The following is a 16,005-nucleotide window of genomic DNA, read 5'->3' as shown; positions in this document are numbered from 1 at the left end:
AATAATAAGTATTGTCAATATAAGAAAACAAAACAATGATATGAAAGAAAATGTCTATGAATCATTAATTGAAAAAGAAATTATAATTTATAAACTTACACTAAAACACAAAATAAAAACATGTAAAGACAAAAACAGCAGTGGGCAATGACTTTTTACTTTTTTGGCATTGCTGGGGCGAGTCGTTTGATTTGGCACTGACTGAAACAAACTCAACTAAAGATAAATTGCCTTTGCTATAGTGATTGTCACACAAACACCTATAGACACATACATACTTCATTTTACATCTGAGTCCCTTGTACATATAATCTTACCAAATATATTTTTGTTTGAGATGTCTCATTTTTCTCCTGCAGAGTAGCTAGTGGATTCGAATCACCTGTCTTTGGGTTGGCACAGTAAGTTCTTAGTGCTAGTCCACCAGAGCTCCCTACCAAATGTATACTAAGCTGAATTATTTTATTTCCTTTTTTAATTTTCTATTGAAAGCTGTTTTCTGTGCTCATTTAATATTTATTGAATTTGTACGCAAATCTAAATATTCCTCTACTGGAATGGTCACACATTGTAACTCCTTGATGTCCCAAGACATACTTCAACTTCTCTGAGAACTCTCACAGAGTTAGCTATGGTTTATATTTAGATAAATTTTATTTCAGTGATTTTTAAAAAGTTCATCATTCATAAATTAGTACAGTGTTGATTTTTATAACAGATTAAACTGTGTATCATACAATTTCATCAACATTTTCTTTGAAATGGAATAATTGTGAAGACAGAAAAGGAAATATGATTTCATAGTTTGTTAAAATGTTATTTGTAGCAAATTTTTTTCACAAATCTAGGTGTTAGCTATATCTGAAGAGGATGCATCTGAAGAGTATCAAGAAGAGAAGTGTATCGACACTCCGTTCATCTCTTTCTTTCAGTAGTCATCAACATCTCCTGCACAGATGGCTAGCAGGGCTTTCTCATAATGACCTGAAGCAAAATTCTATAAGAGAAAAAACATGGTGGCTCTTTAGTTCCTCTGAAATGTAATTCCAAAGACTTATGGTTCTTTTAAAATTTATTGACTTTCTCATTTAAAGATTTTTAGTCTCTGAAAAATGATACAATATTTCTAGTCAATATAATATAGCTTAAATGAAGTCTACTGACCTCTAATATGTATTTATGAGGGAAATAACTTGAAGTTTGCTAAATCATCTCGTCAGGTTTACAAATACATACTTTAATGTTATTGAAGAATTAGAGACTACTATTAATGTCTATAAACAATATAGAGACCTCTGAAGAGCAAATTGACAATCTCAAAAGACTTAATCTTATTTATGCTTATGAATGAAGTGATTATGTTTCAACAAATATATACTGTATTATATTTATACATAGTATACTATATATCATTATCTCTATACATAGATACACACACACACACCCCTAGCTCTGGTGACCTAGTGGTAAGAAACTGCACTGCAACCCCAAAGGCAGTTAGAATCCACCAGATGCTGGGGGAGAAGGATGGGCAGTCTCCTCTCTTCATATTTACTGACTCTGAAAACACACTAGAGGGTCAGTTCCAGTTCAATGGAACACACAACAATAATATATATAGAGATTAATATTTCGTACCTATAAATACTATACATTTCTCAAAATCTCAAACTCAATTTAGAGTCAACTCATTGGTGAGCCTCTAGCAGGGTTTTAGAGGCTGTAAATCACACAGGAAGAGATTATCTTTTTTCCACAGAGCAACCACTGGATTCAAGTTGCTCACTTTTAGGCTGGCAGTGAAGCTCCCTACCCACTTAGCAACCAGAGCTCCTATGTATTTATACTATATATAAATATGCCATACACAGATACATTCTGTTTCAATTATTGATGATCACAAACATTTATCTTAACAATAAACATTTTGAAAATATTTACATTAATAAAATAAAAATTTAATTAATACATAATATCGTGTATGTTCTTTGTGATTCACACACTAGTACAGCATGATTCAATAAAAATATTCCATTAAATAATAAAACAATGTGTATGTGTGTATATGTGTATGTGTTTAAAGGCCCTAAACAAAGACTGAAACAAAATTTCAATAGTGGTTGTTTGGGGTGTTTATTTTTGTTGTTAAGTGCTGTTGAGTTGAGTATGACTCATAATAACCCTATGAATAACCGGTCTGAACACTGTTCTAGTTTATGCCATCTGATACACTCAAGCTCATTGCTATAGTCACCATGTAATTTTTATTTTCTTTTCATAATCTTTTATCCCTTTGACCCAATACCGTGAAGTTAGTTTCCTCTCATGGTGACACTTGATCTAATTTCCATAGCTGTAAATCTTTATGATAGGAAACTACCCATCTTTCTCCCCTGGAGTGGCTGATGGATTCTAATGGTGACCTCTTGTTTAGTATTGCAACATGTAACAGATACAATTGGGAACTTTTATGGTTCTGAAAATTGGCTCTGGTAACAGTTCTTAAGGTATTTTACTGCTACCAGGAACATCAGTGGTTTGGACCTACTAGTTATTTTACTTAGGACCCCTTGTGACTTTAGGAGTAAAGAACTGAGCTGCCAACCCAAAGGCAGACAGTTTGAATTTACTAGCTGCTCTATGGGATAAAGTTGGGTTTTCTCGTGCTGTTTACTATCTCTAAAACCCAAATGGAGGTCAGCTACATGTCAGTTTTGATTTAAAGGTACATAACAACCAAAACAACAACAGTTGCTCTGCAAGAGTAAGGTGTGGTAGTCTACTTCTGTAATGATTTACAGCATTTGAAACTAATGTAACAGTTTTGCAATGTCCTACAGGGCCACTATGAGTGAAACCAAACCAACAACAGTGGGATTCTGGTTTTGTATGAGGCAACTGAGTTGTCGTCATCTAGCGGTAGTCAACATTCCCATTTTAGGTTAGTGGTTCATGTATATCCAAAGACACTGTTGAGGAGAAGACGTAGGTATATACTAACATTGTAAAGCACAGTCAAGAAATCTCTATGAAACAATTCTATGCTGTAATACATGGAATCAGTATGACTTGAAATCAGTCAATGATGACACAGAACAATAATAACAAAGAGATTATAAGGTTCTTAAGGTGAGTACAAGGAGAGTTTTATCTAAGGTAAAAAATTATTACATCTTTCAATTGCCTTATCAACTCTTGGAAACCACCTTTTCTAACAGAAGATATACAATTTCCTTTTGGGTTTTTATAGTTTCTTGGTCCTTGAGTAGTTGTTTCTGAATCACTCTTTGCCAAAAATATAATGCTGTTTATTTCTTATAATTGAAGATTTTAAAATGAAAACCAACACGCAAAACGCACAGCTATGAGTAAAACATAGATTAAAATACAGTCTGAGGACTCTGCTTGTTCTTGGTTTATTGCTTAGTTATCATTGTTTTTGCTGTTGTTATGTACCATTGAGTTACTTGTGACTCATAGCGACCCTACGCTCAACAGCCCCAAGGTCTGCTCTGTTCTGTGTCAATCGCACTGTCTCTGATACACCCTTTCCAATTACCACAGTCACTGAAATAATACACCTCATAGATGGTCTTCCCCTTCTGTACTATCCCTCCACCCTCCCAAGCATGATGTGCCTCTCCAAGGACTGGTCCATCCTTACAACATGTCCAAAGTATGTCAGATGAAGCCTCAGAATCTTTGACTCCAAGGAGCAGCCCAGTTTAAACCTCTCCAGGTTGAAACTGTTGTTTTCTTAGCAGTCCATGGTACACTCAATTCTCTTCTCCAGCACCACAGCTCAAAGGCATCAATTCTCCTTCTATCCTCCTAGTCATTGTCCAACTCTCTGACACATAACAAGTGATTGCAAAGACACATCTGTATCAGACACACCTTAGTCTCTATAGTGACATCATTGCTCTTCAGTACTTTGGAGAGGTCCCTAAGAGCAGACTTTCCCATTGCAATATGTTTTTTAATTTTCTGGCTGCTGGTGTCAAGAGTGTTGACTGTGGAGCCAAGCACACTAAACTGTGAACAATCTCAATCTCTTCACCATCCATCATGATGCTGCCAATTGTTCCAGTGGTGAGGATATTTGTCTTCTTGATATTGAGCCCCAATTCATATTGAAGGCTTCAGTCCTTGACCCTCTGAAGCAATCACTTCAGGTCCTCCTCAGTTTCAGCAAGCAGAGTTGTGTCATCTGCATAATGCAGATTGTTGATAGATCTTCCACCAATCCTGACACCACATTTCTCATCATAGAGCCCAGCCTGCCAGATAATCTGTTCTGCATACAGGTTGAAAAGGTATGGAGATAGAACACCCTTCCCAATTTTGAACCGTGCAGTGTTTCCTTGTTCTATTCTGACGACTGCCTCTTGGTCCAAGTATGGGTTTCGCATTAGCATGATCAAGTGTTCTGGGATACCCTTTCTTCTCAGAGTCAGACACAGTTTGTTATGATCCACAAGTCAAATGTCTTTGCATAATCAATGAAACACAGATAGATATTCCTCTGGTATTTCCTGCTTTCAGCTAAGATTCATCTAACATTAGCTACAATATCCCTAGTACCACGACTCCTTCTAAACCCAGTCTGGACTTGCGACAATTCTGTACTAATGTGCTGTTAAAGTAATTTTTGGATAATCTTCAGTAGAATCTTGCTTGCATGTGAGTGAAATCAATGAGATTGTTCAATAGTTTTCGCAGTCTGTTGGATCACCCTTCTTTGGAAAGGGAACAAATATAGATCTCTTCCAGTCAGTTGGCCAAGTGGTTGTTCACCAGATTTCTTGGCACAACTTTGTGAGCATGTCCAGGACAGCATCTGCTAGCTGAAATATGTCAATTGGTATACCATCTATTCCTGGGGCCTTATTTTTTGTTATTTCCCTCAAAGCAGCTTGAACTTCTTCTTTCATCACTATAGGCTCTGGTTCATTATTGAAATATTTTGAACTATGAGCTAAGCATTTTTTTCACTGGCTTTAAAAATTATATAGCCATGCCTATACATTCTGAACTTTCCTCCCTGGGATTCACCAAAGCCCTGGGGAAATTTGCAAGGTGTCAGAATAAAGACATTTGCTGCTATTTCTAAATCACCTTTCAAGGACTAATGAGAAAATTCTATGTAACTACTAATACAGGATTCTTTCACATTACCCTTAAGATCCAGTGTGAGTTTTGGCTAGCTGTCCTAATTCTATGGGAATGTAAAAGGTGAACAGTTGTGATTTAAATAGCATTAGGTGGCGTATTATGAAAAACGTAAGCCTGCTAGCCAAAGGTCAACAATTTCCACTTACTAGAGCAATAGTCTCCTCCCATACGGATTTACCGCCTTAGAAACCTGATGGACACTATGAGTGGAAGTGATTTGAAGGCTGTGAGTTCTTCACAGTTAGTACATCTCACCAAAAAATTATTTCTTCCTAAGGATCGTCTCTATTTCTAATACTACTGAAGAATTAAGCTTCTGAAGCACAAATATTAAATCTGATTATTTTACAAGACTAGAACAAAGCCTTTTTAAAAAGATGATTCATTCAACCAAGAAATTAGTCCTTTACTGATATTGTTTGTCTCTTAGATTTCTCTGTTGTTTGGCTGCAAGGAGACAAGAGAATGAGTTTTATTTCTGTCAATGGTCTTTATTGCATAAAACATATCAAAGAGGTATAAATTCTGTTAATAAGATGAAGGATGTTTCCAAGATTAGCATCTATTGATGTGCTTTTAGCTGTCTTACTGATTCACTTTTTTGAAGACTGTCTGTCTGAAATATAGCTGACTTTCCGGACTGTAAATTATAATAGAAGACATTGGTAATCTTTCTCCTGCAGAGCCCCTGTGGTTTTTGCCAAAGAAGAGAGGCCTTTGGGTTAGCCGTGCAACTTCCTACAACTAGGCCACCAGAGTCCTTAATAGTTCCCTGAAGTATTAGATTTTCTCTGGAACTCTGATTGGGTAATTCACGTGGAATTGCACTGCTAACCCAAAGTTATTACCCCTCTGGCAATTATAGTACACCAGTCCATCTGTAAGATAAAGACAGTTACTTTCCTCCTGTACAATTTATAGTCTTGTAAACCCAATGGGTGTTAGCTTTGTGTCTGGTCCATTTCTAACACAATGAATTCAGTTAAGAGAATAAAATTGTTGAAAATAAAGTTTCTATCTCAATTTCCAGAGAGTAGTATTTTTTTTTTTTTACATGCAAGAGACTTACTTTGATATCATGAAACAGAGATTTTCCATATCTCTCTTTGTAGCGTTTCCTTATGGTCATCAGGTCTATTTCACTTCTGGCAATTAGAATCCTGATTACAGATTTATTATGGAAACCAAAATCCTAAAGGATTTAGAAAAGAGAGAAAATGAAAAAAATTATAACTTAAAGTCAACCTAGAATTGAGAGTCTCTGGGTGGTGCAAACAGGAAATATTGCTTATAAATCAATATATTTAGTTCAAGTCCACTCAGATACCTTGGAAATAGGCCTGGTAATATATTTCCTAAATTACAGACATAGTAAACCCAGTAGGGTAGGTTCTACTTTAACAAACACAGAGTTATCATGATTGGAAACATCAATGAATGACTTTTTTTTTAGACATAAGTGATGGGAGTGAGTGCATTTGGAGTCTATGATAGACTCATCTTTCTTAATTTGCTTTTATTTTTTCTGTTGTCATAAATTCTTGGAATTTTCCTCCATGCAGCAATCTTACTTATTCTGAATATGCAAACAATATGTTTCTGTTAGCTTAACTTCTTAAATTTGCCTATAGTTATATTTCTAGTGTAATAGCCTTTACTCTGGTCTTTTGTCACTTTACTCAAATTTTGTTCAAATATCTCCACTTATCAGTCTTATTAACCTTCACACTAAACTATAAAATGTAAATCAATCATATGACTTTCCAAGCTTAAAATCCTTCTTGAAGGGATAGAGATGGATTGGGAAAAACATGTACTCCTGAAATGTTATTCAATAAGACAACAGTTACATTTTAGTTTTATAGTCTACTTGTTATTTAAAACTATTGACAATTTAAAATTCTATATATTTGAAATATTTACTAATTTAAACTCAAATACTGAAGAATATAAAAATAAATTTCTGTATATTAGCCTCCAAAGTAACGGTTTTTTAATTTAGCCTCAAATTGTCTTTTCAAATGGTGTAATGGTGACACCCATTGTCATAAAAATCTAATATTTGATGTATTTTGGTTGTATATTCACTAACAAATTAATAATTTAAAGGAGAATTGAATGATGTAACCATCTTTATATATTTAAATTTTATGTCATTATCATGCAGCAGAAGGAAAGACTTAAAAGTTTTCTTTGACTTGGAAGAAGTAGAAATAATTATTATTTACAGTATTTCATATTTAAGGCCTTGGGAATACAATCCTGTTTTTACCTTCTCAATAATTTGTGAGCGAACATCCTTTACATTTTGTCTCACTGCATATACCAACCCTTATTTTGATTTTTTTGTCACCTAGAAGTCTACATTCTGTCACTCCTAGGTTTCTGATAATATCATATTCCCACATCATAACCTACTATTTGGCCAACACTGCCTCTGTGGAAAGTACATAGAGGAAATGAACAAATATATAATAACTTTCATTGAGCGCTGGTGGCTTAGTGGCAAAACAATTTGCACTGACAAAACAAAAGCATGCAGCTTAAATCCACCAGTGGCTCAGAAGAGAAGAAAGGTGAGCAATCTTCTCCCCGTGTGATTTACTGCCTCTGAAAGATCAACTATGAGTTAGTTCCAACTCTATGGTACCTTAGAACAACAATAATACAATATCTAGTGAGAAGCTGGCTAGCAAAATTCCTATGGCCAGGATCAAATTTATATTTATTTCTAGAATAAATCATTCCAGCATAACTGAAATCACAACAATTATTTTCTATCTTTATTTGTCAGTGATGCTTGACCACCATTATTCTAGTAGCTAGATTTATGAGGAAGATAACTGGTGAAATAATCTCAAAACCTTGTTTACTACACAGATTTAAAGAAATGTTTTATCAAATAAGCATTCTCTAGAAAATAAAATGAAAACGAAACGAAGGTACTATGAGAGTTGATCTTCCTCTTTTATTCTAAGGCTACACAAGCTCTTCTTGTACATGAATTTTAAAACATTCCTAACATAAGATATATAATAAAAATATTCATCATGATTCATATATTTTATACACACTAACTTGTAATTAGAGTGAGGATAAATACTCTGGTTATTAAAATAGCTGCAATATTGGATTTTAAAATAATGGGCTTGGAGTTTTTATGGTTTGACATATGTACAATAATTATTCATAAGTAGCATCAGATTTTTAAAAAATATATTTTTATCCATATTTTGGAAAAGTTTTGCATTATCTCAAAGATATGCATGTTTGGTTTTTTTAAAAATACAAATGCACTTAAGGATGTGTGAATGAAAACACAGTAGACTCTGAAAAACATCTTAGCTTAATTTTGAATATAGATTTTGAATGTATTGTTGCCAAGCTACCTCTTCAAGTATTTTTTCTAAAATAAACACTTAATATTTTAAAAGAAACTCTCACATTTTTATATTCTAAAACTTTGGAGGTATAGCAATTTCTGTGGAGAGTTTGTAATGTGTTTACAATTTTTGTTTAGTGCCATACACTTTTGCAGTATTCATTTAAAAGTTGGCTCTTCTAACCATTACATTAGCACCTTCTGGTCTCCAGTTGCCTTAACTGCAAACACGTGGTTGTGGGACTAGGATAAGAGAGAAAGTGTTTCCCACACCAAGGAGTGAAGACTTGAAGGAGACTAGCACAAAACCCCACTGTACAGGGAAACCCTGGTGGCTAGGCCCTGGTGACTGTGATATTACTGTGGAGGAACTGTGGCAAGGTGTAACCAGAGAAGCCTTGAGATAAAGGTCACAGTTAAAGACTTTTACTGTGCTTGACAGATTATGGAAGGAAAATCTGCTTGTTGTACTGAAACCAGAGCTTGGATGAATTGTGTATTGGGACTGATAGGCTAACACCTGGTCGGTCTTGCTTTTGTCTCACTCACTCTCCAACTTATTTCCATAGTAAACCCCACTTTTGGTACCACAACTGTGAGTAAAGTTTGTGAGACAATGAATATTTGACCTGAATTACTAATGGAAATAGGTGCAGAAGAATGAGGAATGGCAGATCTGACCAAGAAGCTATTTATTTGCTGCTTTGAACATTATCTTTTTATTTTGTTATCATTAATTTTTTAATTGATATTTCAACGAAAGCTTACAGAAAACTGGGATTTCCATTTATTTATTGTTGCACATTTTCCTCCCTTCCTTCCCCACCCAGCTCATTTTTCTCTTTAAAAAGATTCTTTCATTGTTGCACCATTTCCTCCCTCTCCCAAGCCCCTTCCACCCTGTCCTGTCCACTTTACTATGCAGCTCTTATTATGGACTGTTGTCATGAAAATAATAAATCACATATCCTTCATCTATTTAAAGGAAGTGTTCATTATTTATCCCTTCTTTTCTTAGTTTACAGCCAACCCCCATGCCAGTCCTGTTTTACCTTATTCACTGTTGGTGGGAGGGTAAAATGATGCAACCACTCTGGAAGGCAGTATGGTATTTTCTCAAAAAGTTGGAATTAGAAAAACCATTTGACCCAGCAATTGCATTACTGAGAACATACCCTAAAGAATCTGAAACTTCCATCCAAACAGGATATATGCACACCATGTTTATTGCTGCATTGTTCACAAGAGCAAAGAGATGGAAGTGACCCAAGTGCCCATCAACAAATGAATGAGTAGAGAAACTGTGGTATATTTATACAATGGAATACTAGTCATCCAGCGCTAAAAATCAAGGTACTCATAAAATATTATACAAAATGTGTGGCACTGAAGGACATTGTGCTGAGTGAAATATCTCAGTCATAAAAGGAGAAATACTGTGAATATTATCGATGGGGACCAATCCACTCTATGAAATGCTTAGAAGTTAGAGTTGGCCATCCCCATGGTGCATTGGCTCCTTTTTCAGCCCTGCCCTTGAGTAATTTGGAACTATATGAAAATATTTGGATTTACCACTTTTTGAAGATGTTAACAGATATTTTAACTGAATCATATATCTTTAACTTTGCTCTTCTCCAGGTTGTGTTTTTTTAATTTTTTTTTTATTTTAATGAAAGCTTAGAAAGAACTTGGATGTTAACAGATTTTGAGACACATTTGAGTGAGAGACACCAAAGACGTGTTTCTTAGATGCCTAGATTTGATATAAAAATTAAACCTACTTTGATGAGCCTTATTTTTGTTATATAAACCATTTTTCACTGTAGCAAATTATCTTTGAAATTTATACATTAATGTACAAAATCAAATATACAAATCAACATTTTAATAACTGAACACTTTAAGTTATATTTTAGAAAAGTTAACACAATTTCTATCGACATTTAAAAATATTTGGTTTACTTACATGGATGGCACAATATAATCTATAAGCAAAATAGGCTGGTTTATCTCGAATGCAGAGAACTGGAAGAAAAAAAGAGAAAAGAAGACACGGGGAGGCAGACAATACATATGGTCCTCGGAATTTAAGAAACAGAAAGCTTATAATGTTTCATTTCCAGCTAGTGAATCTTTGAGAGAATTGGGGATTTGAGATTTCTCTTTGTACTCTGGTGTTTTAATATCTATGCTTACAAGAGTAGTATAAAATAAAACATAGAAATAATAGAAAACCATAATAACATAATGGTGTCTTCAGATTTTCATTCAGAAGGCTCTTAGTTCCTGCACTATCCACTGAAGGAAAAAAATCTATTCTATAAATAAAAACCAACAGAGTTGGTGAAATTAAACCGACAGAGCTAGAGAGGGGCTTAGTTTTTCTTTCCTATGTCAAGGTGCACCTGATCCAAGACATGTTATTTTTCACTTGTTTTAAGCGCATTTAAAAGTAGGACAATTGAATTGTGATACTGATGAAGAATACTAAATATACCTGCTGAGTACTGTGAATTAAACATTTATTTCTGTGAAAAGAACAAACACATACATTTTGGAAGAAGCACAGCCATAGTGCTCCTTAGAGACTACAATTAATATATTTTGTCTCACATGCTTTGGATGTGTTGTCCAAAAAAACGGATATTATGGTTAAAAAAAGGGGAGAGTCAAAGAAGGATGAAAAATCCTCAAGGAAATGGATTGACACTATAACTAAAATAATGGATTTAAGTTCAGCAGAGTTTGTGAGGATGTCACAGACTAGGGAAAAGTTTAGATCTGTTTTACATAATGTCACTATGAATCAGAGCCTACTCAACAGTACTTAAAAATTACAATACACTAGGTTTTAACTATTGTAGAATTCAGGATTATATAACATTACTAAATCTCTTCAATTTTTCTTACATACATTGGAGAGTATCTGAACACATTTGAGACTAATTTGTATTATCCAAACAACTCCAGTTTAATATTAAGAATCACAGAATAAAAATCAGTATGATACTAGAATATCTTGGATCCTGTTTGACAAGTGCTGATGCATGTCAGGTACTGATGATAGACAACCAATATTATTTTTAATAAATTGCATATTCTAGCACAGATCATTCTAGGCAAAATAAAGCCATCATAAAAGTGTATTCTCCAAAATCAAGTAATTAGGTTGTGGAACCATGCCTTCACCTTTTACTTGTATTTGTAATACAATTAATAATGTTTTAATCCCTTTTAGAATAGTTGCATTCTTTCTCCATAACCATTTAATCTATGTGCTGAGAAATTTACTCTAGAAACTGACCTAATAAAGAAAAATGTGGCATCAGGTTTGGTGGAATACTCATCAATAACCTTTGTTTTGTGGATGACATATTCTTATTTGCTGAAAGTGAGGACAATTTGAAATATTAGCTGCAGAAGATTAAACACTGCAGGCTTCAATATGGATTGTATTTCAATAATACAAAAACAAAAATCCTCACCAACAGGCTAATAGGCAACATCATGATGGATGGAGAAAGGATGGGGACTGTCAATGACTTCCTCTTACTTGTATCCACAATCAATACACTTGGTACCCGCAGTCAGGGGATCAGATGACCTATTGGACTGGGAAAGTCTGTAGTCAGGGAACTCTCAACAATATTGAGAAGTAATGATCTCAGTTTGAAGATTAAGGTGGCTGATCCAGGCCATTTTTTTTTTTTTTTTTCAGTCACTTGCTATGCATCGGAGAGCTTAGTTAGCAATGACTAAGGAAGACAGAAAAAGAATTGATGCTTTGAACTGTGGTAATGGAAACGTGTGCTGAAGATCCCATTGACTTTCAAAAGAACAAACAGATATATCTCTGGAGAAGGTATATCCAGAGGGCTTCTTGGAGGCAAAGCTTAGTCTCGGAGACTTTGTTTATGTGCCTAGAAGAGGGTATTCCTTGAAGAAGGACATCATGCTTGGGAAAGTGGAGGGTGATGGCTAAAGAAAGAAAGACCTTCAACCAGGTGGGCTGACATGGTGACTGCAGCAATGGGCTTGATTATGTCAGAGATTATGAGGATGGCACAGGATAGGATAGAATTAACATCAGTTTTTCACAGGGTCATTATGAGTTGTACTTGACTCAATGGCACCTAAAAACAACGACTAGAGTGGAAATTTCTTGCAGGCAAGGATATTTGTTGTTTTGCTTGTCCTTACAGTGTGTAAATCAGTGACCAGAACAGTAGACTTCAATAAATATTGAGTGAACAAACAAACAAATCACTTTTTTTCCTCATCATACTCTTGCTATCCAATATTTCTTCTTTCCCAACTGATGCTTTTTTTTCTTTTTGGCTATGATCTGTGCAGGTAAAGTTTACACCGCGTTTCACATGACATGCTTCTAGTTACAAATTTGTATTTAACAGCTGATTGATTTTGAAGAAATCACTTAACCTCATATAACCTTACATTCTTTTTTGCTGTTGTTCAAAGGAGAGCTTTGACCCTTTGTTATTCTATTTTGTTGAGACTTTACTGAAGCATATGTATATATACTTCTCAGAAAACTAATCAAACATAAGTATTCATATTGTTATGCTATTTTAAGGATTTACATAAAACTTGGTAGCATTTTAATGGATTTTTTGTTTAAAAATATTTTCCTAGATAAACTATATTCATCATCTTTATAAACTATATAAACTATTTCATCATCTTTAACTAGATAAATTGGATCAATTATTTCATCTAGATAAACTACTTTATCATCTTTCCATCCTATGGTAGAATTATAAATAACCATGGTTTTTTGCTCTATGCAGGGCATCATTTCTTACTCAGAAGAGTAAGAGCAATATGTATCTCTGTATTGCAAAATAACCAAAATTAAACCAAAACATTTTTAAGCCTTTTGTTTCTAATGTTTGGAATTACTTTTGAAAGCCACTTTATGAGGAAAAGGGAGCAAAGCACATTTTTCAGCTTGAAATAAAGGGAGTCAATTGCTTTTGAACAAAGAAGTTGTAGTCAGTAAGTATATATTATATTTAAAGGTGTTATATCTCAAACATCTGAAAAATGGAATTTAAGAATTCACTGTTTCCTAAGATCAAATCTGATGCAATTCTTAAGATTTGGGTGTTTATTTTTAAAATCATCAAGTTTTCAATTCAGTCCTTGCATCAGTAACTGATACCCTTCTATTTATCTAATTAAGTAATTAGCATTTATATTTAAATAATTCAACCCAGGGGAAAATACACTGGTCAACTACTTATGTTGGCACCTCAATTCAGCCAGATGCAATTGAGTTTATTCAGGTATGATTACTCAGTTAAAAAACATAAGCCACGGGTTTATTTGTAGGTGGTGAAACCCATGAGGATTTATTCACTACAGATTACCTTGCTCATTGAGTAATCTTTCTTTCTCCATGACTGTAACATTGAAAAGACTTTGATTCTGTAGTAGGTTTGGAAGATAAACAGAGGCCAGTCACAGCTAGAAGCGGAATCTTTGATGTGAGGAAAAATGTAAAATAGATAGATGACATGGCAAGCAAACTAAGCATCATGATTATTTTGCTATTAGATAATCCAGTGTTCAGTAGAAAGTCTTCTTTATTCCCAGCAATTTATTATTACTTACCAATTGCAACTAGCAGCTGCTGAAAGTATCCATCATAGCATTCATTAATGGCATCTACAATGTCTTGTCCAGAAATATTTTGAAACTCCTGGAAAACTTCAACAAGTTGATGTAATTTAAAAGAGAGTTTGTATACATTGTGAATTAAACATGCCAATACTGATTGCATGACTATACATGGGAACAGTAAATGTTTCCTAAATCATTGTAAATACTGTTTCTATCCACTGTATTTGGTATTAAAATTCTTCATTTTCTTATTAAATTGGATTTAATGGAATAATTTATATATGTTTTATTTTATTACATTAATTACAAATTATAATTGACATTTATTACCAATCTTAGTAACATTACTGTACTTAGCCTATCACTTCACCCTATTAATTCACTAATGTCTATTCCTTTCTCTCTCTTCCCATCTGTTTCAACCTTCCAAGATAGTTTCTATCTGAAAATACTCTTACAGAGTATTATTATTATAGAGTCAGCAGAAATATTTTACATCAGCAAGAATTAAAGATCACTTGTAGCTTTCCTCTCTTAGGAATCAACTGCCACTTCTAGTAGAAGTCACTAATTCACTGCTGATTTTAATTAAAGAGAAGCACTGGACTCAACAGCACCTAACAACATCAACAAGTAGGGCTTGATATTACAAATGAGATTTTTTTACTAGAGGTTACATCTGAGGATTAAAGTGGTGATTAAAGTAGTAAATGCAAAGTATATAAAATGTGTCCTAAAAAAATATCACGTCACCACTAAGGTCTTAGGCTATAGTTCACTAAACTAGAATTGTGCTACATTGCATTTGCTTATTTGAGTTCCTCCCAAGTAACTTTCAGCTCTCTCTTATTGTTAAAGTTTAAAGCAGGAAGGCTATTTGCTAAACTGATATTTTCAGACAACATGTAGAGACACAGATTGGACTGGGGCAGGTAGTAATTTTTTAAAAAATAAAGAACATTGTATGCTTTATGTATGTTGCTGTTATTTTATTATAGTGTACTGTCAAGTCAGAACTGACTTAAAGCTGACCCTCCAGCGGGTTTTCAGATGCAGTTAATTGGATTCAAACTAGTTGCCTTTGGGATTGCAGAACAGCTTCTTGCCACTAGGTCACCAGAGCTCCCTTTTGTAGATGTAGATAAAACCAAAATAAAGTCTGTGTGTGTGCGCGCGTGCGCGTATGCGTGTGTGTGTGTGTGTGTGTGTGTGTGTGTGTGTGTGTAGTATGTTTAAACATGAGGAAAAGGAAAGTTGCCTCAGTTTGTAAAAAGTGAAAACGCAAAGGCATTTGAGTGTACCTCTAAATCAATAAGGAAGCTCGTTAGTCAACCAAAAGATCAACTCTATCAAGTGCTCTGTGGAAGAAAGATGAGTACTCCTTTATTGCAAAGATTTATAGGCTCAGAAATCAGAGAAGGGTAGGTAGCTTTCAGTCAGAATCTATTACTTTTTTGGTTAGCAGACTGATACAATACATGCTATATTCCAGGACTCCTTGAAAATGGATAGCTTTTACAAGACGCAGCATTTGAAGGTTATAGAATTTATTTACTGAAAAAAAAATAAACTGTTCTTCACTAGAAGTCTTAATCCACAACATAAACAGTCTTCCAAGTATCCTGAAAAACTTACAACCAGGAGAAGATAAAATAGATGAACGGGACCTTTTAAGAATCAAATCCCTATGTGCATCAAAGAACTTCTCCAACAGGGTAGAAAGGGAAGCCACAGACTGGGAAAAAGTGTTTGATAATGGCATATCAGAAAAGGGACTTATATCTAGAATTTATAAAATACTT

The 16,005-nt window shown here is 34.3% G+C and overlaps 1 protein-coding gene across 1 annotated transcript in view; it reads right to left on the bottom strand.

Moving 5' to 3' along the window:
• Positions 1-928: 928 nt before the first annotated feature.
• Positions 929-16,005, bottom strand: part of ANXA10 (annexin A10) — a 157,477-nt gene continuing 142,400 nt past the window's right edge. Inside the window, exons 12-15 of the mRNA XM_006896668.1 lie at positions 14,195-14,290; positions 10,527-10,585; positions 6,245-6,367; positions 929-997 (exon numbers count right to left, since the gene is read on the bottom strand). Of these exons, the coding sequence (XP_006896730.1) occupies positions 929-997; positions 6,245-6,367; positions 10,527-10,585; positions 14,195-14,290 (347 nt within the window). The remainder of the gene's footprint in view (positions 998-6,244; positions 6,368-10,526; positions 10,586-14,194; positions 14,291-16,005) is intronic.

Source organism: Elephantulus edwardii, unplaced genomic scaffold (genome assembly GCF_000299155.1).
Source record: "Elephantulus edwardii isolate Elephantulus edwardi_28Jun2011 unplaced genomic scaffold, EleEdw1.0 scaffold00188, whole genome shotgun sequence".
In the NCBI taxonomy this organism is placed as follows: Eukaryota; Metazoa; Chordata; class Mammalia; order Macroscelidea; family Macroscelididae; genus Elephantulus; species Elephantulus edwardii.
This window is presented reverse-complemented; position numbering and strand designations above follow the sequence as displayed.